The following is a 26,009-nucleotide window of genomic DNA, read 5'->3' as shown; positions in this document are numbered from 1 at the left end:
ATAACTCAAGGACCTTTCATCATTTAGGGATTGACAAATATAATTAGCTAAATAAGTTAACTGAAGCAAGTAAAAAAGTATCCATAGAAATCAACTTTGGTAATATAAATGTCCTTCGCGTTCTCATCTCATCTGCCTGAATAAACTTATGAATATATTAATTATGAAAATTCAAATTGATATATAAAGCCTGCATAATATGTAAGTAAATATCATTGGTGCTGCAAACAGCAACTTGAATAGATTCATTTTGAAAAAACACTTAATCCTAAATTTACAGATGAAAACCATACTTTTTTTATCAGTAAGGATATCCTTTCCCATCTTTTTCAACTATACTATGTAATAGGCTCATTTTTACATCTGCATAGGTCTTTCTAGTACTTGGATACACAAATGGAGACGGGATCAATAGTACTGCAGTCAGAGAGGACGTTGAATTTGTGACTAGTGATGGATCAGAAGAAATATTGAGAAACAAAAAAGCATTGCTTGTTCAAGATTTGACAGAACCAATCACTCTTAATTCTAAAAAAATATCTGGTGAATACATCAAGGATGGTAAAAGGTGTATTAAAAAACTCATACAAGTCCATGAAACTAAGTACGAAAGAGGATTAGATTGCCAACATACTCTCACGGAAAAATGTCATATAACTTATATAACGGACTATATCTCTGCATCAGAAGAGAAGTGTGAAACTAATTTCAAGAAAAGTTGTCACATCGTATTCAAACCTACTGTAAGTTTTTTTTTAAATTATGTACATATTTTAATTCAATACCTTACTTTTGCCATCTAAATCTTTAGACACATCCTGAAAAAGTAAAGATTTGTCACACTCCCATCAACGAGTGTATGGAGTGTGGAGATGTCATTGAAGGACCTGATGTATGTACCACCGAATACGAAAACCACTGTGAGACAACTTTCAAGACTTATGAAATCGAACAAGATGAACCTGATTGTAAAACAGTTGAGGAGGTTAGATGTAGCAATGTGACAGTTCAGCTGATTCATATTCCACATGACGATGAGGAAAAGGAAGAAGAGATCCGAGGTGACAATATTTCTAACCCGAAAAAACCTTACGCTATTAAAGAAGAGTGCGAAAATTGGCCCGTTCAAAAGTGTAACTTGGTTAAAAAGAAAGTGCAAAAGGTTAATCCTGTAAGCGAATGTAAAAAAGTGCCCAGAGAAATATGTCAGCCCAACAATTGCAAAGCCATACTAGGGAAAGAAGTCTGTCATGATGAGACCAGAACTGTAGTCCAAAATATCCCTGAAGAGGAATGTGATCTTCAACCACAAGAGAACTGCCGCTTAGAGTCAACTCTTATTCCTAGGTACTAAGGAGATCATTAAATCGATATAGATATAAATATGAGCTAATATCATTATATTCTTTTATTAGACTTGTTCCCCAGAAAAATTGTTTCCAAGTACCCAAGGATGTATGTGTTCACACAAAGAAAAGTCCACACAAGATTCCCAAGAACATTGAAAAGATTTGGTGCTACAGTCCAGAAGAACTTGCAAAAGTAGTCGAAGATTTATAAGTATAGCTGACCTACCTTAGAATTATGATTGTTTATTTTGAACTACAGTATACAGCAATGCATATTTTTCCATCATTAAATGGAATAAATACCCAATAATCTTATTATTTGTGAATAACTTTATATGAAGTTAATTAATTAGTTTAACACGTTCCAAATTAAATGGCACATTTGTGTGTAAATGTCAGAAATTCTTAAGGTACTTAAGTTAGATTAATTCATTTACATTTTGGATCCTTAATATTGAAGTAATGAACGATGTCTTATAAATGAGGATGTAGAGCGCGAGGAAAAGGCTGTAAATAAATACGTACGAGGTGTGTTCAAAAAGTAAAATGATTTACTTAAATTTTGCGGGAAATGTACATATGGTATGCTCAACTTTTTTTTTTTTTTAAGTTTATTATACGTGCCACAAACATGTATTTACTGTTTGAGATATATACTATGTCTAATTTGTTTTTGAGACGGATAACGGTTAGAAGTACTTTGCGTGTTGGACGATTTTTTGCTATTGGAAAACATAAATAAAGGAATTTGCATCCAATTTTGTATAAGAAAATGAAATTAAGTACCTCAAAACACTTGGAATGTTGACAGTGGCACGTCTTCAACAGATGAAAACGTTGAACCATTGAAGAAAATTGTTTTTGAAAACCGTAGAATCACTATCAAAGAAGTTGCTGAGAATATTGACACATCGGTTGGCTCGTACCATAAATTTTTTTCGAACGTTTTGGGTATGAGACGAGTGTCCGCGAAGTTTGTTCCGAAACTGCTTAATTTTGACCAAAAGAATCGTCGTATTTTTTGGCCTATCTTCTATATTAATAAGACAAAGTTTGTCTGTCTGTCGACGTAAAATATATTATAATTTCATGACTACTTTATCGAAGAAATAACAATGTTGTATCGAGTGTGTGTTTCAGCTCAGTCTGTTTAATTTTTTTTAAAGAAAAAAGATCCCTGTAGTACGGCTTTACCTCGCTACCACAAAATATAGATTTTTTTATTGTCAGCTGTCAATGATTCTACTTCTTTTCTCTCAATCAGTATCCTGAAATTTGATTGGTTGAATTAGAATTAGCTCCTTTTCAATTGTGAATAATTTCCAACTATAGGGACTTTTTGATGTACAAGAATAGCTACCGGAGCGCCCTCTATTCTGTTAAAACCTGACAAGATCCCCAATTTCAAAACATTAAGAGGAGGTCAAATTTCTGTCAAAAAATTTAAATTACATCGTGCATCATTTTCTTATCATATAAACTTTGAACTAGAATTTTTAACATCTCATATTGTTTTCAGTTATAACTATCGTTTAAAATCCTATTGAGTTTTGCTGCGATACGTTTTCCTTTTTTAATAGGTATTCTTTACACATATCCCCTCTCTATTTATATATGATGAGCAGAGTTGCTATTTAATAAGAGGGTTTGGTTTTTGCAGTAGATACCTTATTCCGGGAGAATGCTCCCTGCCTTAACATATGTTTACTTACGAAAGCTGTCATGATTATTATTTTAATCTTTTTTATCTTCACTACGCCATCACAAAGTCAATGGAGTACAAAAGTATTGTTATCAAAGATTAAGGAAAAACTTGTGGGAAATTATATCTTGCCTTAGACGAGACTACAGGTGATTCCAGAAATTACGTATTTTTGCATGGACAGGGAGCATGAGGACTTGTACTATGAACCCGAAAAAACCTCCAACATGATCACTTAGCACTAGAAAGACCCGAGCATGATCAATCAGACTTAACTTAAACAGTGAAAAGATGGGCTCAAATACATCTCTGAATATTGCGTCTTTTCATTAATTATATTTAGTATTTACGAACAGGTCTATAATGAAGATATAAAATTACTAATGATAATTATGAATATAGGTAGATACGACTATAGTAGTATATTTTAATATTTGGTTTCTTATATTGATTTCACTATGTAGGTTTTATTGATGATAACATCGACGAAAAATTGTAGCGGCCACATTCATCAGTACGCATATGAATTTAATATTTTTACTTTCTCAGACGAGATTACAGGTGGATCCGGACATTACTTATTTTTTCATATATCCCGAAGTATGAGGAATCGAACTTTGCCTAAACATTGAAAAGATGGACTCAAATACAATGCTGAATATTGAATCTAATGGATCTCAACTCTTTTCTTTATTTATATTTAGTATTTACTGAATGGCCAATACAGTTTTTGACTGTATTTAGAATGAATAATTATATATGAAACATGAAGAGGATCTAAATGAATATGCAAGATAATTAATGAAAATTACAAATTTAGGTAAATACGAATATAATATTAAAATTATATTTTAATATTTGGTTTCGGATATTGATTGTACTATGTAGGTTTTATTGATGATAACAAGGAAGAAAATTGTAAAGGCCTCATTCATCAGTACATATTTAAGATTTAAAATCCCGTGAATGGATAACGTTATTCATGTTGATTTATTTTTTGCATTTCTGTTTTCCTCCATACCGTTGAGCTTGAATTGAAGTCCTCGGCGTAGTAATCAATCGTTTTCGATCACCAGAATTATGAAACAAAAAATTGACTTTACTTGGTGTTTTCGAAGTAATTCGGAGAGAGCGTTCCTATTCTGTTCACAGCATGAGCGAGACAAGTGACATTCGACATTACACAGAAATCTGAGCCAAAAATGTAGTTTTGAATTTTGACTTCAATTGTTCTATTTTCAGCCTTCTTAACATCTTTCAATTTTATTAAATGCCCATGTACAGGGCATATCAATACTCAAGTCATTGATCATAATTTCATCCAAGAAAAGAAGATTATCATTTTCTACAAGTTCTTTCGTAATCTTTGAAGATATTACTTTACTTAGGGGCTCCCAATTACCTTGTGATGGTATAGCGAGAAGGAATGGGGTGTTAGTTTAAAGTTTCATACATTTTACAATATGTGGATGGCTATCAATATGGATTGAGATATTGCAGGTGACATACATCTTGTTCATGTCTTACATAAAATTAGAAGCATCGGTATTTGATTCAATCATATCCTTAGAATAAAGCTTCAAATTATTCTCATAATATAGTTTTTCTTATGCTGTTGAAATGCTAATTTTGTAAAGACTTGGATCCCAAAACCACAAAAGCCAAGTGACCAAAATTTCGTAACCTTACCTATAAATCTAAACTTTTTCTCCTTCTTTATCGGCGAAAAAGGAATTAAATTATATATTATAATTATACAATGAAAATAAATCTAAAAAAATAAAATATAATTGTTATATATATTTTTCTTGTTACATGCATAATATTAAATTTAAAACATATTAGAATTCTTAATAAAAGAAGTATTTAATATTGAAAATTGTGGGTCTAATTTATCTCAGATTAAATATACTTGAAAAAAGTATAAAACTACATATAATAAACGCCTTAAATTTTATCTTACATTAAGGAAGAGATGCTTTAAAATTAACATAAGTTTTTATTATTAAATTTGATATCATTTTTAATCAAACTTCGGTAATGTCCATCACAATTACAAATTTAAACAATTTGAGTTGTCTTTTTTGGGGGGGTTTTGATGATGACGATGGAATTGTACTTTGACGTCCTACATAATATTGAATCCTAATCTTAGCAATAATAATTTTGTAATACAGGTGTGCGCGTCTAAAACTGAAAACTCCTTTAAATTTTACGCCATGCCACATATTCGTGATTTTATTGAGTTGAAACCGATTTATACTTCGAGGCATGGGTCCTGACTAGTTATAAACAAAACTCCAGAAAAATCTAAATAGCAACAGTGAAACAACAGCCGATAATATGGAGAGACGTCGAGTTGCAATTTTGGAACTTTCTGCGCGGGAAAAAACTCCCACTGAAATTGCCAAGGTTCTGAACTGCAGCCGCGCCACCATTTACAGCGTGGTAGCCAAAGGGACTCTTGAGGCGACCACAAGATCTAAGTCAAGGCCTCAAAGGTCGGACGAAATGGTTGCTGCCGTGAAAAAGTCTGTCAAGGACAAGAGAAGCAAAGTCACCGTCAGCGGCCTCTCCAGGGAGTTCAACGTCAGCAGAAGGACCATGGACCGGCTAGTTAAGAAAGACCTTGGCCTTAAGGTCTACAAGAGAACCCTCCAAGCGGTAAAATTTAAAGGAGTGTTCAGATTTAGACGCGCACACCTGTAACAAGGATTTATATTCGATATTCCTCTCATACCTTTATTAAGAGTTTTACTATTTTAGTACTCAAATTATCTAGAACTGGATCCTTTTCTTCAAATTTGAAAATTTGGTAAGTCATTCAGCTTTGATAAAAACTGTGTGAGGTAATGGATTAATATTGTAACTATACATTATTCGAGTTATGGTTATGATAAAAAGTCCTTGTTGGACTAAGAATGGAGTTTAGGATCGACTCTGAAGTAATTATTGCCAATGTTATTACTAGATACAGAGTAGGATTTGTGTTTACTTTCTTTTCCTACCTTCTCAGAGCTATTCACAGCTAATCTAATATACGTCATGAGAGCTAAGCTGCTCTTCTCCAAAACATTCTTCAATTGTCAGAGGTACCACGTTAATTATCGGTTTCTTTTTATTAGCACACTGATGGATAGTATTATTTTCCATTCTGGTGATAAGCCAGGAAGAACCTTATTTCCTAGAGTGCTACCTGTCTGAGCCTTGGCTACACACACTCAAGGCTACATACAAAACACCATAAGGATTTCATGAATATGACCTCATTGTTCTTTCTTAGATCTAAAATGACTGCTTTTCATTCCAACATACATACAGATAAACTTTGCTTAATGGATATACTTAAAATACTTATAACCTTGTGTATTTATCAAAAAGAATAAATTATGAAATAACCATGACGTATAAAGTGAGACGAAGAAATCGACTGCTGACAACTAAATAAACTGGTTATTTTTGTGCTAGTGAGGTATTGTCGTGCTCAGTTGATTCAACAGAAGTAAAATATCCTACAACTGGGATTTACATTCCTTCTTTCAAAATGTCAATTATACATGCATAATTAATATCCTTTGTTTAAAAAGGCATTGCTTAACAATAAATATAATTAACTAAAACCCTTTTCGTATCCTCTGCAGTGACTGAAGCAACTTTAGAAATCAGCAAACTATTTTTAATTTGCAGCAACATGAAGAAATAGTAGTAATGGAGAGCATGAGCAGACTGAACATCATTTTCGTTTCATAATACATACAGGGTGTACGTAAATTAGAATAATCTAGAAAAACATTAACAGTAAGTTTATTTTTGAAATTACGACATTTCAACTACGTACAAATAATTTCAATAAAAATTTGATTCAAAATGGCCACTCTCAGTCTTTACAGTTGCCGTCAGAAGCGACTAATGTCTTTAACAGCGGCATGGATAACTTCATGACCGATTAGGTTCCATGCCTCAACTAGTGAAGCTTACAGCCTCTAAAAATTCTGATGAGAATTCGCAAATGTCTTTGTGTAATGAACTAACCCCATAGCAGGGCCATCCGTTGTTTTTTTTACCGTTGCCATGAGAATTTCCGTTTTCAATTATCTGAATCATCATATTCCGCTGGTTCTCAATTAGGATCATGTTGATGAAATAATGTTTTCATGGCTTAAAAGATCAACTGGTTCAGTATGAATGAATATCCAGAAGATGCGAAACCATGACCAGACAAATAAATTTGAGATTACCCTAATTTCTGTTCACCCTGTATATGCACCTAAGCATGTGTGTTACGTAATCACAATCGAATCATGACTTTGAACACACTCAAAAAATTCATAGAATTTCAATTCTATTTATTCTTATTATTACATATTTTATGAAAAGAAAGTTATGTATCATTTTTTAGTCTTTATGTATTGTATAATAATACAGTTTATTATTTCGTTTAAAGTCGTGAAGAGAGGTATATGGTATACTTGGAATACATATACGATATGTATCATGCAAGTTTTATCTATTTATTCTACTCATTATGTAATAATAACAATCTATACCACGCCGTTACTTTTATTGTATCACGTAACCTTTCCTCCGAAAAGAAACAAAAACCAGGCCGGAATCATCTAGTAGTTAGTCAAATAGGTAGAAATGGCAGGTGTGTCCTAAGGGGCTATAGCCTTTTTTTTATTTTTATTCTTACTAAAAAATGTAATATTTGAAATTTTTTTTCTAAAAAATTAAATTTCAAAAACCAAACACCCCCTTCCCAAAAATATATATATATACAATCCTGCGGACGCCCCTGAATGGGGTAGAACCATATTTTTTTAATATTTGAAAACTACATTAAATGTAATCAAGACCAACTTGTAGTACTTCAATAAAGCGTATTATGATAGTACACTTTTATTCAATATCAATGAAACAAGGGCGATTACTTAAAAATTTCAATTCATGCCAAAAAGGGTACAGAATAAATCAATTGAGTTCTAGTTTCCTAAGAGTTTTAACAGTTATGCGAATGAACAACGCGTTATAATTATAATCTTGTTTCTTCATACGAGAAGAAAATCTCCAACCCAATTCAATCGTGAATTGAAATTATTCTTACTGTGCTTAAACATTAGATAGGGATTCAAAAGGATACATGCAATGACATATGTTTTATATGACGAAATATGGAGAAGGCAAGATTTTATAAAGAGTTTTACGTTTCACAAATAACTAAGAGAAATATTACAGAGGGATACAGATTTGAAAACTTCAATTCCAATTCCTGCCTCATCTGGCAAAAATTAAGCCCCTGAATTGAATATTAAATTATGAGTTGCACAAGTATAATGCATGCAGTTCTTCCTTTTTTGTCCTGATCCAGCATATCATAAAACTGGAAGTCATCAAATAAACCATTAAACAAGTATCCCAAATCTGGTCAATAGACAAAGGAATTTTGGCCTCCATAGTCAAGATTTTGGATAATTATTTGACTTTGTTGTTTTTAAATAAGTATACTCACTGATATAAAATGTATCAATAAGCTAATACCAAAAGCTGTTATCAAAAAAAAAGTATGAGACTATTTCGTTATAGACATAATATTAAAAAAAAACCTGGATGCGTATGAAGTTTAAGTCGAAGTTCGAATGATTTTTAATTTCAAATGCCGTTTGTCCAAATGGAATTAAAATGGAGCATCAACTTATGCAAACTTCTTTATACACACGAATAAATGACAAGTATACACTTTAACAAAGTAAAATACTAACAGTATATATATTTATACTTAAAAATCTTGATGAATTAATTATGAGTTGTAACTATAATGATGATCCTCATTTTAAAACGATTTATTGGCAACAAAACAATCTTTGTTATCTTATTCAGTTGTAAGAAGTTAAAAAATAAATACAGCCGAATGCAAATCTTGGGATCGGATTTGTTCAGCTAAATGGTATGTATATCCAATATTGTCTTTTATAGCTATAAAAAGTAGAGTTTGTATGAAGAAAATGGTTATCACAGCCGAATAGTAGATATTATTAGTATCCATTCATGGGTCTCAGATTTTCTACTTTTCACGCAACAGTCTTTTGATTCCTAAATGAATGAAGAGAGTGAAAGAGGATTCTAAAGGTAGGAGAAAGTAGAGGATAAGGCTCCTCATATGACACAGTAGATTTAATCAAAAACCATCTTATTCCTAAAAAGAATATAAAGAAAAAAGAAACATTAGGTACATAAGTAAATTGAGCAAGTTTTTAAGAGGTAATAAGGACAAAAAAAAATGTTAGTAAAAGGTTAGTTTTCCAAAGAGGATATCACTAAAAAAGAATGGTCTCTTATTTATAAAAGAATTTTACTTATTTTTAACACTTAGATAACTATCCAAGTAGGCGTCAATTTATTATTATATTTACAAAATGTCGTCAACCAAAAGTTTCATGCTTCAACCCAAATCAACTTATCAATTAAATTAAAGTCACTTTCTGAAAGTCAAACTACAAATGGATCAGAGATTCATTTTGCTTTTAATATATGGCTCCCCTCAAAAGAAAAAAAAATATTTTTAAATTATATGGATACTAGGATCATCATTCAAACACATAATACTTTAAAAACAACGAAAAAAATTACTTTTGAAGACAACTTGATGAAGTTTTATGGTTAATTTTTCTCCAACACCAATCAAAGATATATTTTTTTCCATGCCATGCATTCAGAGTTCCGAAACCAACAACATATTATAAATGGGGTTTTGAACCTTTCCCTATTTTTGTCCGATCACATCAGTGGACACAAACACATGGTGTTAAATTATTTTTAATTTTTTTATAAATTATTAGCAGTTCCAAGGGCTCGTATGTGAAACTGCGAGCACTGGAAATGAAGGTAACCCCGGAAATGAAGACTGACTGAAAAGAAAAGATATTCATTCATTCAATTATATCTATGTACGTCTAATTATGTTGTAATTAATAAAATACACATTAGTGAAAGGTTTACAAGGATATCTATAAGATCCAAGTGAGAGAACATGGGTTCTCAATATCATCCCTAATACCGATTATAGCCAGCTATGTACTATTTATATATATATATAAAATCAAATCAATAATTCTCTCACTGGCTTAGAAGTTGTAAATTTTGTCGATGGAGACCCTGTTTAGGCGACTTTAAATTATGACTTCTTTTTGGCGTAATATTTAAAGTCTTTTCCCGGGCTAAGATGCATTTCATGGACCTTAGCATTTTATGAGCCTTTATTCTCAGATCATCTTTAGTTTCTTCACAACCACTTGGTACGACAGTAGGAGTAATATCGACTGTTGTAATGCCCTCATAACTCATGTTATTCCGTTGACTGTAAAATATAACATGTAAAAAACATCTACTACAAATACATATTGAATATAAACTGTGTATACCTATGCTGAAATAAGGGAGTGGACGGTTTGACTACTTGCTTTGACAATTCTTCCCTGATTAAATCCTCTTTCTTAAAGAAAGCTGACACCTTCTTAGAAGCTCTACAAATATCCTGTTCAGATGTAACAGTGTAACTACGATAGGCTCCTTCAGAGTCTGTGCTCGTATTATTATCTGAAGAAGTGGATACTTGAATATGTTCTTTCTTTTTGCGTAGCTCAGATTTTTTAAGAGAATTAGAATGGGGTTTAATTGGGGTAGAGGAGGGGGGTTGATCATTTCGAGTTAAGGATAAAAGAGATGAGTTCAAAACCAAGGAATTGGCCTCTTCATCCACAATGGGTAGACCCATTTTGGACTGAGTTGACTGAGAGCGTTTAATTTTACGACCGAGGGTCATGACTGATAAGGGATGATCATCCAGGTTACCATTCGAACTGTTGAGCGAGCACATGGAACCTGAAGTAGTAGAACAGCTGGTTTTCTTTCCAAAAGGAGATTCCCCTTGTCTGTCATGAACTACGCTTGGCATGCTTTCAGCTCTAGAAATAGCTTGTTGACTAGAATGCGCGGAGGAATGATAAGCATAGCTACGACCTCGAGTTTTTCTTGTAATGGCAGATACTTCTGCCCTCGTTGACTCGATGAGTTTTTTATGCGCAGGACTTGTTGCTTGAATGACCAATGACACTTGTTCCAAAAATGACATTAGTCGTTCTGTCGCAGATTCATACGTCTTACGACTGTTTTCCAACTGAAAAAAAAGAAATAGATCCGAGCTGAGGAGAATTTGTACATATGTAACAGTAAAATTTAACGAGAAATGAAGTAAACAAGTAAAAGTTATTAGCCTAGAACATGGTTGTATGTATCATACAACTGTACAATACATACGTTCGTAGTTAGTTTTCAAAAAACAAGCCATTAGAATGTTATTAAAATGACAGGTAATAATTTTCTTAGTTAATTAACCTATGATCTTGTAATGGTACTCTTTTTTTTCTAACTTCTCACTATTGCATAAAATAAAATTAAGCACTTGTTGTTCTTACAGTTTTTAATTGCCACTTTAAATGCTCGATTTCTTTAATTTGAGAGTCATTTGAGAGTAGTTTGATCTTTAGCGACTCGTATTTCCTTCTAAAGTCATCCCTTTCTTCCGAAACAACGTTAAAGTCCACCCTAAGTTTGAGCAATTCCGTTTCTTTCTTGGACAAATCTCTTGCTAAGGTTGATAGTTCTCTCTCCCGTTTTAGTATATTTCTTCGTTCTTGAATATCATTGGAATCAAAATCCGCTTCGTGATCTTCATCTGCTAATTCCTCATCATCCTCATCTTCCTCTTCTTCAGAGGATCTACAACTCTCCATTTCTCCACCACTATCTGATTTCATTGAATCCTAATAAGTGGGTTAATTCAAAAATAAACTTTAATTAATTATTCATGTTACGCATTTCGAAATGAATAAAAAAAGGAAAAGTCAAGGGGAAATCTTAATGACCTAAATAAATGAAAACATTTTTACCATGAGCGCCTAAAAAATATCATTAAATAAACATTATATAAAAAATGTCTTCATCGTAGAGCAATTGATTCAATAGTTTAATGACATATCGGGATTAAATCTGAGTGTTTATACCTTTGGGTTACGTTTCTTTTTTTCTACATGATGATTTTGCAATTTCCTTTTATTGCTCATGATGTAATTATAAGCATGATAGAAATCATCATTGATTACAAAATTATCATTCAGCTGATTCTTGTCTAGGAGGTAATTCCGAATATCCATCCAGTCCAGTTCATTCAACTTTAAGTCTAAATCCATGCAAGCCTATAGAGATACAAAATCCATTTATCAAAAGTTTATGGATAAAAATAAAATTTCTTTTGAGGTACCTTTTTCAGAGTCTCAAGAGATGCTGGATTTGTATTATTATTATTTTTGTAATGGCTGGGTTTTCTCAGAGATGATGAGCAATAGGATGATGAAATCGTCATGTCTCCTTCGAGTAAAGAGTCATCCTTTACATTTGAAAGTCGATGTGAGGCCCAGGCGAGGCTTTCATCACTACTACAAGGCGAGGGAGCTCCATCAGAAATGAGATGACGTCGACTTTTGGGAGCCATACTTTTAGAACGACGAGCCAAGGATGCCGAAATGCCTTCATTATCACGGCGGTAGTCATACAACTAGAATTAATGCAAAGTCATACATAAAATTACTAATATCTGTATTACTTTCATCGTAATTACTATAATATATGGATGGTTAATTGAAATCAGTAAAATGATTTGATGAAAATAAATAATGAAAACCTTGTGATATTAAAAATATCCATTTATCTACATACATAATAAAGAAAAGAGTTTTCAAAGAAATCTTTTGCTATCCATCGGTCGAATTATTTTTTATCGATATTAATATGATGTTATCGAAGAATAATATAATGACATTTAGAATAATATAAAAAAAAAGGGAGGGGGGAGGGAAATATAGCTAAAAGTTTATCATATTAACTACCAAGGTTGTGCCCTTATTCTAGCGGTTCAAATGGTTCCGGTTTTGAAACGCTAAAAACAGAACCCACAAAGTCGAACTGAGACCGGAAACAAGACCGCAATATATTGCTTATTAGTTTCGGTTCTTGTGCTTTTATTCCTTTATAGAATATATAAAGAAAATACAATAAATATTATGAAAAATATATTAGCTTTAATTAATAAGTCCATTTTTGCAGTTTTTTTATGTAATTGCAGCGTTTTCCAATGATATTTTTACGTAGCCAGGGTGACACAGTTTTATCTGAGTTCCAAATAGCTAAAGGCTTCTTATGGATCTGGAAAAGTGGATTTAGGCACCAGACAGTATAAATAAGAGAAAGAAAGGTAAATTATGGATTTAGGTCCGTTACTTAGCTTGTGGATCCCCTCTAATATTTCTTTAGCCAGGGTTGCCTAAAATTTACTATGCCAAGATCCCTCTACACTAATACTTTTTTAGCTGAGTCACCCTTTATAAGAATCATGTGTGCTATGTATGTGTAGACTGAAAGCAATTCTCAATTCTACATCTACCTGCGCCATTCTAGTCTCCCCTCACGCTCCCCACTTTGAAAACCATTGTCTTGATTATCCTTAGTTTTCAGGGCACCTTGCTGGAGCCTGGGGCACAACACAATCTGCGTAAAAGGTAGTTGCGGCTCTGTTTGTATCTATGAAATATAATTTCCTGGACTTGAATTTTCTCAGGACGACCCTTGTTTTAAGAGCCTGTTACCAAACTCAGCCTGTATAAAAAAGAACCAAGACCGAGACAGAAATCGTTGAAATGAAAGAACCGGGACCGATAGAACTGCTGAACTTGAACTGGGCACAACCTTTTTGACTACTGTTCTAATGTAAATAGACTTTTCCAATAAACTGAACCAAATTTAGTACGGAAGTGAATGCCAATTATTATAAATAATATGTTAAGTTTTATTCTGTATAATTCTATGGACAATGACTAGCTGTTTTATAAGTAGGAATCTTATGAAACAAAACCACGATTCAATGACGGAATGTGGTAGATAAATATAATAACAAAATAAAATAAAAACTTATATGTTTCTTTCTTGAGGCTACAATTCACATACACCCATCACATAAGACATTTTCTATGCAACAAGTCCAAGCCTATGTTGCACTATTATTATACATATATGATATACTTACATCATGACCATTAAGAAGGGAGGAGGAGTAAATAGATCCATCCTCAGAATTTCCTGAAATTCTTCGACTATTTTTTCGTCTTTTTAAATGCTCTGGACTTTGAATAGACATACTCAATCGAACATTTTGAACGACTTCACGAGCAAATGAAGACTTGAACTTTGATGAGAGAGCTGAAGCTCCAACTTCATCACGTGTAAATTCTTCGATAAGAGAAGCCCTTTTGGATGATTCCTCAATAATGTCTTCTTCCTCGTCAAAAATGGATTGAGGATTGGTTTTGTTGTTTGGAGTATAGGAGGAGGAGGAGGAAGCCATGTCTGAAACTCGAAATGGATTCGAGACTCGTCCGCCGAGATTAAAATTCGGCTTTTGTGTACTTAGGCTCCCTGATGACGATGTAAGGGACTGGAAAACTAGATTAGAAGAATCCATGAGTCCTCATTTTCTTCACTCTTTGGTGTTCTTCGATAAGAGATACAACACTTTTCACTCTTTTTCTTTATTCGGATTGGCTCATATGTTGATTATATATTCTTGCAAATGATTCTTATTGATAGAACGGAAATAAAGCGCAAAAACGAGCACTGCTTTCATCAAAAAGTTGAACTCTGCAAAAATAAAATATAAATTTGTTATATCAATATGATTAATAATAAGGTCAATTTGGCTATTATGACAACACTAAAATACTTGATATAATATTTACATACGGCTAGAAAACAAATATATTGGGTGGAAGTGGTTTCAAACTATATATTAAATAATATGAAGGAAACAAGGATAAATATTTAATCTGTTCTTATTGAAGATTATGCCATAATAGGCATAACTACTAGTGTTGAGACTCGGTCCAAGATCCTTTTTTTTTTGTTTGGTTTTAAGTGATTTTTTCTGGGCCAATTCGAACCAATATTTCGGTCAAGACCGCAATCTCAGATCGTTGATCAAAATTTTAACCTTTTTCAAATCGTGAACCAATTTTTTTTTTGTCTCAATCTATGGATTATTCTGTTTTTCAAGTTCTACAATTATAATTTATGTAACACATTTAACTTCATATGACGTTATTGTTCCAATTTTCACAATTTTGAAATGCCAAATTTAAATGAGAACGATACAGACCTAACTTTTTTAAACAATTGAGCTAGTTCAGTGCCCTAAAAATAATAACAGTCTCAGATTGGTCTTGTATTTTCAGATCGAACCCAAAAATCAATAATTACCTTATAATTAACTCCAATTAAGTATATTTGTTCAAAAAATATCGATATAAAACATACTATGGGAACATATTTTTCTTCTTTGAATTCTATTATCTTTAATTATAAAAAGGATTATTGAAACTTACTGAAAGTAAGTAAAAAATTCTAAAAGACCAATATATTTAATCATTGCCAATTTTAAAATAAGTGAATCAAGTTAGTAGAAAATACAAGGTTAGACCATCATGTAATCGGGCTTCCTAGAATTTTCAATCTGATGTATTGTACCGATTGCTGGGCCAGAGAGATAGATTTTGATAAAACACGCAACCACTCATTTACTATGACGTCAATATTAAAAGCGTGGTGGAAGTCAAACATCAGTCGTAGACGCGTTATGGTATAACCTTGTATTTCTATTAACCATGGAAAATTTTAATTTTTTGTATTCCGTTAATAATAATTTTGAGACTCGGCCACTATACCATTTCTTATTCAAAATGAATTACCACAATTCAAAATGATAATTGACCAGTTCAAAATGGCAAAACTCCATTTCAAAATAGCAATATTACCATTCAAAATGGGAATTGTGAAACTCAAAATGAGAACAGTGTAATTAGAACATTTTATATTTAAATATTTTTCATATTTATATTGACATTTTCTGGTCTCAATTTGAATTGGACTATTCTCATTTTAAATTAGATTAGACCATTTTAAACCGGAATATTCTATGTTGAATTGGACTGATTTTATTTTGAATTTGACTATTCCGTTTTGAAATCAACTGTTCTCCATTTTGAATTTGACTATTCGCATCAGGGGGGTCCCCAAATATATCTAATCCTTCTAATTTTGAATTGGAAATGGTATAGTGGCCGAAAGCATAGCAATTATGTCTCTCCTCTTTTTCTTTTTGGGAATATTTAAGCATGTAAATCCTCAAAACAATTTTTTTTATTAGGATTCAAAAAGTTTTGCGTCCACAAGATCTGAGCCAGTTAAGATTGTGAATCTTATTATTACTGATTAAAGAAGGAAAAGACAATTTTTAAATGACAAATTTTCAATAATCTGGATGAATATAAAATACAGTTACTGTGTGTGTCCTTTATGGGTGCCCACACCGTTGGGCCTAGGAGACTGAAACTTTGCATAGGTGCTTCTTTTGAACCTAGTCTGGCTAGGACAGGGGTGGCGATTTTTTTTAGGGGGAGGGGTTCATATTAATCTACACCCAAAAGACGACAATTGTTGTTTTGGAGCTCAAGGAGACTAGATAGAGAATTGGGTTATAACTCAAAAAACAACTGTACGAATAGGCACGTTTTCTAAATTTTTTCAAAATTAAAAAAGCTATGGGCAAAAATTGCACTCTTGTTTTTTTTTTTTTTTTTCAGATGCAAAAAAATGGATTTCCAATGAAGTATTAAAGAGCTCATTCGAGTTCCACCAGTGTTCAACCTGCAAAACACTAATAATAAGGGGGGAACTGATAGTAGAAAAATTGACAGTTGACAAGAGTTTTGTTATTAGTACTGGATTGTATTTGTGCTTTGATTTATTGATTTGATTTTTTAAGAGTAAATCCCGAATAATATACATTAGAAAAGTAGTCGTGAGAGATCTATGGCTTTAAATGATCATGACCCCAATTCATTCATTCATTGATAGAGTAATATTTTTTCATGGTTTGTGAATAGTATGTACGCATAGGTATGGCCGAGGAAAGATTCCTCCCAAATATGAATTTCTTTCTTCTGTCTATATATCTATTTATTATTCTCCTTCTTAAGAGGGATACAATTATAACATTAAGGGGAAATAGAAAAAGGAGGAATTAAAAAATGAAAACTTTCTCTTTCTTGAATTTTGGGTTTCTTCCTTCCTATCTTCTCCTTACAAATGTGTATGCATGAAAAGTAATAAGTAAAGGATAACCAAAATCTTTATCCTCCCGTTTCCATAAGAACTCACAATAACATGGGTTCGGCCTCTTAAATCCACAAACATCATTTAAATATCTTGTACACATTGATACTGTGTCAGTTTTAGAGGGGAGGGGAAGCATAGCAGATTATCCAAGCTCTTTATGGAGGAAAGGTTGAGAGAAACAATAAATATCCCATCGGGAAATAAATATTTATTTGTCAAACATAAACATAAAAAGAGTCACATTACACTAATAAGACATTTGAAATATACATGAATGTATTAGCTAGGGAAAAAAGTAATTTCGTATTTTTCGCTTTATTGTAATGCTTTTAAAGAATATTTTACAACCATCCGATTTAAGCAAAGTATGTCCCGTTCTGTTTGACAACTTGTTGCCTATGAGAATCCAACTTTATAACACGCTTCTCGTAGAAGCCCTTGACCCAATTCGCAAATAACTCTGATAACTAGTTTTCACAGTCCTTTATTGAGGCCAAATTTGTACCCCCAAGCGCGTTGGCCAAAGACAGGGCCGGGGGGTAGTCACTTGGTATGTAAGGTGGATGCATAATAATTTCCCATCCGAGCTCCGGGATGTGTGCGGCCTGGCGTTGTCTTGATGAAACCCGATTCCCATTCCCGTTTCTTTTGTATCCTGCCTTCTGGAAATGCTTCAAAACGGGTTTCAGCTCCTACGACTGCTAACATGGAGGTCAATCTCAATATTTTCCACAATTTCATCGATATTTTCGATGACAAGCCTGCCAGTGCGTGATGCATGATTTACTTCCACTACACCATCAGGAAATCGCTGAAACCACTGTTGTACAACACGAACCAAAAGAGTATCGGGCACATACAGGCCAAAGGGACTCCTGAGGCGACCACAAGATCTAAGTCAAGGCCCCAAAGGTCGGACGAAATGGTTGCTGCCGTGAAAAAGTATATTGAGGACAAGAGAGGCAAGGTCACCGTTGGCGGCCTCTCCAGGGAGTTCAACATCAGCAGAACGACTAAGGACCGGCTAGTTAAGAAAGATCTTGGCCTTAAGGTTTACAAGAGAATCCCTCAAGCCTGTAGACAAGGAAAAACGCCTCACAAGGTCGAAGATTCTTCTCAACAAGCTTAAGAAAAAGCCAGACGATGTCGTCGTTCTGTTCAGTGATGAGACGCCCTTCAGCCTAGGCGAGATGGTGGCCAACGACACCGGATTTTATCTGGCGGATTCTCTCGGTACCAGGGATGATGACGTGGTGCATGTGGGTAAGGAACAGCCCATCGCCAACCTCCAGGTCCTGGCTCTTGTTGCGTCTGACGGTCAGAAATGTGATCTCATCTTCTTGGAGGACCACGAGAGGCTTAACTCCGAGACGTACTGCCAATACTGGAAGGACAAAGTGTTCCCTGGGCCAGGGCTACTTACAGGGATAGGGGTGGTAGCAGCAGGACGGTGCCAGCTGCCACACTAGCAACTTTACCAAAGAGTTTCTTCAGATCGAGACTCCAGCCTTCTTCGATCGGAATTCTTGGCCGCCTCACTCGCCTGATTGTTTGGCGCTTGACTTCGCAGTGTTTGGGCATTTAAAGGGGATGCTATAGGGTGCCCAATACAAGTCCAAGGACCAACTGAAATCTGCCCTCAAGAATGCCTGAGCCAACCTCGACCAGAGCTTCATCGCCAAGTCATGCAGCAAGTTCCAGTCCAGGCTGGAGTTGGTAGTGGAGAACATGGGCGGCCATATTGAATAGACATGTGTCTAAGATTCTCATCTTTCATGTTAAATAAATTAATTCGTCGACCACTTTAAAAATTACAGAATTATTTAACTATTTTTAAAAATTTTAGACTGTATATATAACAAACTTTCTTGCCATCTTTTGACGCATTTTTCCCTTTCATGTAGTAAAAATGTAAAATATATCGAATTTCTTCCTTTGAGACCTCCATACTCGACGCACGATAATTCACGACAGAACCAATAATGAAAAAGACATACTTAGTTTAAGGAAGGGTGGAAATACGAAATTACTTTTTCCCCAACCTAATATAGTATACAGTAAGACTACATCTACTATATCTAGAGTCAAACATAGAAAAATATATGTTTTAATAATATATAAAACCTATTTAAAAAAGAAAATGGGCTAACCAAATACATACAATATCTTTGTACCTATAATAGTCCAACTATTACCCTGGAATCACGAATATCCAGAGGGTATAACACAAAAACATTTACAAAATGTAACAAAAATGATTGTTTTATTTTCTTCCTCCAATCATTAGGAATACAAGAAAAAGGTCTATAAACTCCAAGCGCAACTTTCTACACCACCGTTTTTTTGAAAGTATAATTAATAAGTAATTAGTATTTAAAAGAAGGAAATATTAAAATATGCGTGTAATTCTCTAAATATTGAGACAAATGGGAAAAGGTAATTATTCGACATGTAAAATTCATGTTGTTGTTGTTGTAAAGGAACCTCATAGAAAGTACGCATTCATCTATTTTGTATCAGAATGTACAAAAATGTGACCCAAAAATTCCAGTAGTTTGACTAATTTACGAAAAACGTGATTTATTGGAATCAAGAGTAATTGTCTTTTTATTGGATAATCCCATTTTGACATCCAGATATACGGCAGAAATAAGTCATCCTTTTCCTTAATCTTAATGTAAAAAAGAGATTTATTTTATTAAACAAGATGGCGGACATTAACAATGCTGACGTCACAAAAGGCATACTTATAGAAATAATGTTGTATGTACATTGATATACTATTGGTTAAATGTGAACAAAAAGCTTGAAATGATTATAATTAAATAACAGTTCCGCCAAAGGTATTTGAATGATTTATTAATGATTATTTTGTTATTCAAAGGAAAACCAAAGTGATATTGAAACCTCTGATAATTATTAATTTATTATTTAGAGAACAACAAAATCTAACCAAATAATTCTCATCACAAACAAATTCTTATGGAATGAGTTAAGCTATCAAAGGAATATGTCAGACAATTACATTTAAAGTTAAAATATGATTATTTTAAGTGGTATTCTACACACACGATTACCACACACAAATACCCTCCCAATAATTACCCTCTTCACTATGCTTTTTATGAACAAACTACCAACTCACGTCAAAAAATAAAATATAATCATCATCTCAAAAAGTTATTGAAAAAAGTTTAAGAAATGTCTACATTGAAATAAAGTTGAGGAATTATTTTTTTGATTGAGTCTCTTACCACCAGAGGAAGGTACATAATTATGACCCAATTATCATCAAATATGGATGATGATGCTCCATATTTGTATAGCCAAGTAAACATACACAATTTCTATATAATCAGAAATTGTAGTCACTAAGAGTGAATCCTTCCACAAAGGCACTGCCCAAAAAATAATAATTCGAGCTGATTAAAAATGATTGAGGCCATGAGTAGAATAGTTACTATCTATCCTCTGACAATTTACATCATTACATTCCTACGCATATTTAAAAAAATGAAATTCAATGAATGAATCACTTCTAATAACATAATTGAAATTCCAACATCAAACTACGTTTCCTCTCGAAAAATGCATAGTTTCGGTGGCGGTGTTTAAAGAAAAAATCATGAAATAAATCCATAAATATGATCTTCAAAAACTATATTATTAGTCCAAAATGTCCAATCAGATTATATATGTAGTACGTCAACAAAAAAGCAAGTTAGAATGATTTTTCTCAAATAGAGACTAGATTACGACGAATTATCTTTCCATTTCTATCAACAAATTAGTCCAATTAATGGTTTGGAGGTGTCGCATCGTCACAATCTAAGAATTAGAAATTGATGGACACTAACCCTTAACGGCTTGATCTGTTGTTCAAATCCATGTCAATTTTTTGAGGAAATAATTAATTTTTTGTAAAATAACCACAACTGAGAAAATAAGAAATAAATTTGGTATTCCTGATTCATGAGTGACAGCATATCAGTTGTCGATATTTGTAGAGGAGGGGGGGGGGAGGGGTCATCAATCATCATCAAACTCTACGAAAGAAAAATCATGACAAAATAAAAGTCTTCTGGATCTGTGAATGTATCGACCCTATGGGAAGACTAAATCTATGAATCCCTTTCGTTCTTCCCCGTTGAAGTCATCACGATCATCATGGATTCACATCGATCAAAGAGTCTTTGAAGTTTATGAACTCCCTTCCCCTTTGTAGTTCTTGCCTAATCTAAGTTATCAACTTTACATGTAAAGGACTCATTATTTTCAATTCAATCTATTCTAATCTTTCTTATCCCAGCCAAAGCTCACTGCAAGTATCCCTCTTATATATATTCAATTATTTTCTTCGAAGACGAGATATCGCGTCTGCCGCAAAAAAAAAAAAAAGTTCTATGAGATATATCGTTTAAAATTCGTTAGAGGGTGAAAAAGGTCATATCGATGTCGAATACCGTCTAATAATTCTTATGAAGGCTCTGAACCCGCATTTCTCAAAGTGGGAGCCGCGGTACAATGGGGTATTCCCTGATTATATCAGGAGTGCCTATGAAAATGACCTTTTCTGACGATTAATTATGAAAAAATCGTCATTGGGAAAGCATTTTCTTCTCGTTTGACAAATTGGGTTGCTTCAAATATTCAAATTCTGGATTTTTTTGTCTAATAGGTTGGCTGGATATGTTTCCTCTGCAATATGCATTAAATCTTATTTTTAAAGCTTTTGTATAAAGTTTTAACTTATTTTTAAATTTATAGTTGGTATTATGCTATGATCATTTGTTCTTCTTGGCTGTTTGGGGTTGTAATCGATTTCTTGATGCTCTAGGCAGTCCTGAATGAACTCAAACAGTTTCCGCCTCCTTCTTGGGAACTGCGGCGCTATGGAGATCACACACGCGTTGCCTTTTTGTTTTTGCTCTAACATTTTTATACTTATAGACATGACATGAAAATAAAACTCATTTTTTAATGTTTCAACTGTTGATTGATTGCGTAATTAAACCTCGTAATTAAAAATAACGGGGATTAACTGTAATTAAATGATACTCAAAGTTTTGGTCCCACCACTTTGTATGTGAATAAATTAAACTCATTATGAAATAATAAAATGTAAGGAAGTGTAAAACTCCAATAAATACCGTGAAAATGGGATCCTGAGAGATAAGCCTATTGTTTTTGCATTTATGTAAAAACATTTTTAAAATAGCTAAAAAAAAGATATTTTTAAGAACTATGCAAGCACAAGGGGATTGCGTCATTAAATGTAATAAATCATAAAAAGTGCATAAAAAGTATTTTATAAAAATATTTGCATACACCTCATAATAACAATATAAAATGAATAAGTAATTTGCTGAAGAGAGAAAAATAGCATTGAGGTGAATAATGAGAGCTCTACAACATGAAAAATATTTTTAAAAAATGATTTGCCAACAATGTCAAGGAAATAATTAATTATTGGTTTTATACATGAGCATTAAACTGTTCCATTTTTGTGTTCATACCAATGGATCTAGGATTCCTACCCCCCCCCCTCCATTTTAGTATTAAAATTTTGATGATTTATAAAACTCATAATTACTTTGTGATTCGAACTTGAAAATTGCATTGCCCAACAACCGCTTCAAAGTACCATAACATTCATTTGTGACTTTGGTTCTGTATCATTTACTAACTAAACTTCTCAATCGTAATTATACAAAAGAATGGGGGTTAAGGGTTTGGGGGCTAGAAGGATGAGGGAGTGAAATGTTACGTAGTTAAAGGACAGGGGTAGATATATACCTTTATCTCCTTGCACAAAAAACTGACTTTGACAAAGTTAAAATGGCCTCCCTGAACAACTTAGTTTCCAAAAATAATATTTTTTGAGTAAAAAATTGCCCATTTTTAGGTCTCTTGTACCGTGCCAAATATCTTTGATGATGTGAGTGAAAAATTTTACTTTATATATTTTTTAGTATTCAGTTTATTAGAGGTTTTATCAAACTTAACACATCAAAATTTAACGGTGGTTGAATTGACAGTTGTTAAAAAAGAAAGAACATGAACTTGTGTTATGTTGGATAAAACAGGGAAATCACAAATCATTGTGCAACACGTCTTAGGCCCCATAAATTATTAAAAACCAAGGTGCACAATATTTTTAACGGATGAAACGATTACTAAAAAATATATAAAGTGCAATTATTTATTCCTAAAATCCTATTTGCGATGTTGCAAGATGTCTAAAAATTACCAATTTAACATTTAAAATAGTATTAGTACAGGGAAAATATTATAATTGTATTTAAACTCATTTATATCAGGTTAAGTAAATAGTTCTGAGGGTTTTTAGCTAGACATCTTTCGTGAGCTATATCTCACAATTAATATACTGCATCCAAAAAAGCTTAAGCATAAACTGTAAAAAAGTTCATTTACAGTTTTGTTTTTGGTGAAGCCAGGCGTGTGTTAATGGATTCCAAAATGGAAGTAAAAAAAAGGAAGATTCAATACATTCTTCAGTATCACAACTACCAAGATGAAAAGGCAGAGCAGGCGGCCAAATTTGTTCCCGCTGTTTATGGACCCAATATAGTATTGATTGCAGCAGCAAAGCGGTGGTTCCAACAATTCCGTTCTACTAAATGGGCGTCGAAAATGTGGATAAATAATGGAAATCATCGAGTTGGACCGGCATGTCAGCGCTTATTCCATTGCCCAGGAACTGAAGATAAGCCAGAAAATTGTTTGGAACGATTTAAATCGAATAATCCTAGCCATGTTCATTTTATTGTTAAAATGAAGCAAAAAAACGTTTAAACCTTTTTACTTCACCTATTATATATTTATTTTACTATGCAAATTTAAAACAATTTATAACAAATATAGGGAGAATGCTTACGTCTTGGTGAAGTTAACACCAAAACGACAGATTCAATAAGGAACAAAAAAGAAGATGGACCACAATAAACAAGCATTTTTCCTTTTTAAAGCTAGGTTTTTCATTACAAATATATCAACTCTAGTTATAAATAACATAGTTATCGTATCTCAAGGATAAAAAGGGGAGATAAGGAGGATTTTAATTATTGTGATTATTAAAGATATTGTATTATACATACTAATTAAGAAAGGATCCACCCTTGTTAACTGAAGGAGATGTGCAAGAAACGTGATTTGAAAAAGAGGAAATTATTCAAATAAAAAAAGGGAGGTTGCTGGTCTCCTCGTCATACAAGAATGCCTTTTTCCTTTCTGCATGTCGTAAATGTTCGTTCCTAGTGAAAACGTTATTATATACCATACAATACATACTTCCACACAGGAAATTCTTTGTTGTCGTTTTATTAAATGAAAAAAATTAGTTCCAGGAGGAACAAACGACAAAAGTATTATCTACCCTGATTAATCCACTTCCAAGAAATGGCAGCAGCATGTATTTATTCTAAATCTTCCCCCATGAATAAAAGACGAACAAAAAACATTAAGATTGAAACATGATTTTGAAGCATAATTTATTCAATGAACTCCTAAAACCATACATGCCTTTTTCACATTAAAAATAGTAGTTAGTAGTATTTATCCAGAACAGTGGTTCACAAACTTTTCACTTAAAGAAATATCAATTTCCACAATGATGACTGAACTGAATAGTAAAGGTTTAACGTATTTATTAAGTTCATTCACGTACCACTAGAGAGAGCTAGCGTGCTACTCTTTGAGAACCATGTTTTCCCTTTATAGTCAAGTACAGGAAAACACGCAATGTTTATAATTACGCATTTGACACACTCATCAAGATAGTGGTATTCCCACAAAATTAAAGTGTTTTTTTTAACCACTTTTTGGTCAGATTCTGATCTGTATGCTCTTGTCTTTCATTAGTGTTCCTCTACTGTTGAACTTTAATTATTTTTGGCTCATTTTTTGGATATCCTTCATAGCTGAGGACTCTTATTCGAGTATAATTTAACTGTAACTTTGGACTCTACCTAGACTCAAAGTCAAAAAAGACTTGCAGCTTGACTCATACTCCTGAACAGCACTGCTTTTCTGGCCTTTTTTTCCTCCCATGTTGTTTCCACGGGGGAGTTTAAGTTATATAATAAAGACCCTTGCAAATAGTTGCATATCCGTATAACTCAGTACTTGCTACTCGGACTCGAGTGACACATAAGTGTCATTAAACTGCGATGTGAAAAGGTTTCTGCTTAAAGATTTGAGACTTGATTCGGACTAGTAAAGAGCTTTCTCTCGTAACTAAATAAAGAGTAGTGGGGGAAAATGAGGACATTGGCTTAATATGTACAACTTTTTCATGTTCTTTCCAACGAAGAAATTGAGTAATACACTAAAGATTGTCTATGTTTAGTACTCAAAACATTTCCCAAAGGATTCACTGAATTCAAATTAGTCAATAAGTGTCTTTAATCTGCGACGTAAAAAGAATGAGACTTGACTTGGACCAATGAAGAGCCCTCCTGTCTATAACTAAAGAAAGATTGCCTATGTTATCGTGGTCAAAAAACAGCATGGGTCGATTATTTTAAAAGCCGAATGCGCTCATTTCCCCTTCTCTAGAGAGACAACATAGGTTCTTTGTATATATATGAAAATGTGAGCATTTTAAGCTTGTGAGGATAAAAATATACATTTTTTTAATAAGTTATTATTATGTCCCAATT

General features: G+C 33.1%; 2 protein-coding genes across 3 annotated transcripts in view; one reads left to right on the top strand and one right to left on the bottom strand.

Annotated features, from left to right (window-relative positions):
- Positions 1-227: 227 nt before the first annotated feature.
- On the top strand, positions 228-1,664 carry LOC121122942 (uncharacterized). Its single transcript, XM_040718020.2, has 4 exons — positions 228-304; positions 372-743; positions 812-1,347; positions 1,416-1,664. The coding sequence occupies exons 1-4, from the start codon at positions 281-283 to the stop codon at positions 1,558-1,560; spliced, it is 1,077 nt and encodes a 358-aa protein (XP_040573954.1). The 5' UTR covers positions 228-280; the 3' UTR covers positions 1,561-1,664.
- Positions 1,665-8,788: 7,124 nt separating this feature from the next.
- The window catches only part of LOC121122711 (uncharacterized), a 30,450-nt gene continuing 13,229 nt past the window's right edge, over positions 8,789-26,009 (bottom strand). The window contains exons 2-9 of one of the 2 annotated variants that reach the window (XR_011781354.1): positions 14,186-14,796; positions 12,368-12,661; positions 12,111-12,302; positions 11,523-11,870; positions 10,470-11,224; positions 10,169-10,405; positions 9,679-9,956; positions 8,789-9,244 (exon numbers count right to left, since the gene is read on the bottom strand). Coding sequence is in view for 1 of the 2 variants with exons in the window: in XM_040717736.2 (XP_040573670.1) it covers positions 9,223-9,244; positions 10,169-10,405; positions 10,470-11,224; positions 11,523-11,870; positions 12,111-12,302; positions 12,368-12,661; positions 14,186-14,620 (2,283 nt within the window). In the remaining variant the exon portion in view is untranslated. The remainder of the gene's footprint in view (positions 9,245-9,678; positions 9,957-10,168; positions 10,406-10,469; positions 11,225-11,522; positions 11,871-12,110; positions 12,303-12,367; positions 12,662-14,185; positions 14,797-26,009) is intronic. The other variant, XM_040717736.2, reaches the window with a different exon arrangement.

This window comes from Lepeophtheirus salmonis, chromosome 8 (assembly GCF_016086655.4).
Source record: "Lepeophtheirus salmonis chromosome 8, UVic_Lsal_1.4, whole genome shotgun sequence".
Taxonomy (NCBI): Eukaryota; Metazoa; Arthropoda; class Copepoda; order Siphonostomatoida; family Caligidae; genus Lepeophtheirus; species Lepeophtheirus salmonis.
Note: the sequence above shows the minus strand (reverse complement) of the source record. Positions and strands in the feature narration are given on the sequence as shown.

Bases quoted from the DNA above. Each gene is read 5' to 3' on its own strand.
- LOC121122942 (XM_040718020.2), top strand. From the start codon at position 281: ATGAAAACCATACTTTTTTTATCA. The intron at 744-811 runs GTAAGTTTTTTT...CTAAATCTTTAG, and splicing joins ACATCGTATTCAAACCTACT to ACACATCCTGAAAAAGTAAA. The intron at 1,348-1,415 runs GTACTAAGGAGA...TTCTTTTATTAG, and splicing joins GAGTCAACTCTTATTCCTAG to ACTTGTTCCCCAGAAAAATT.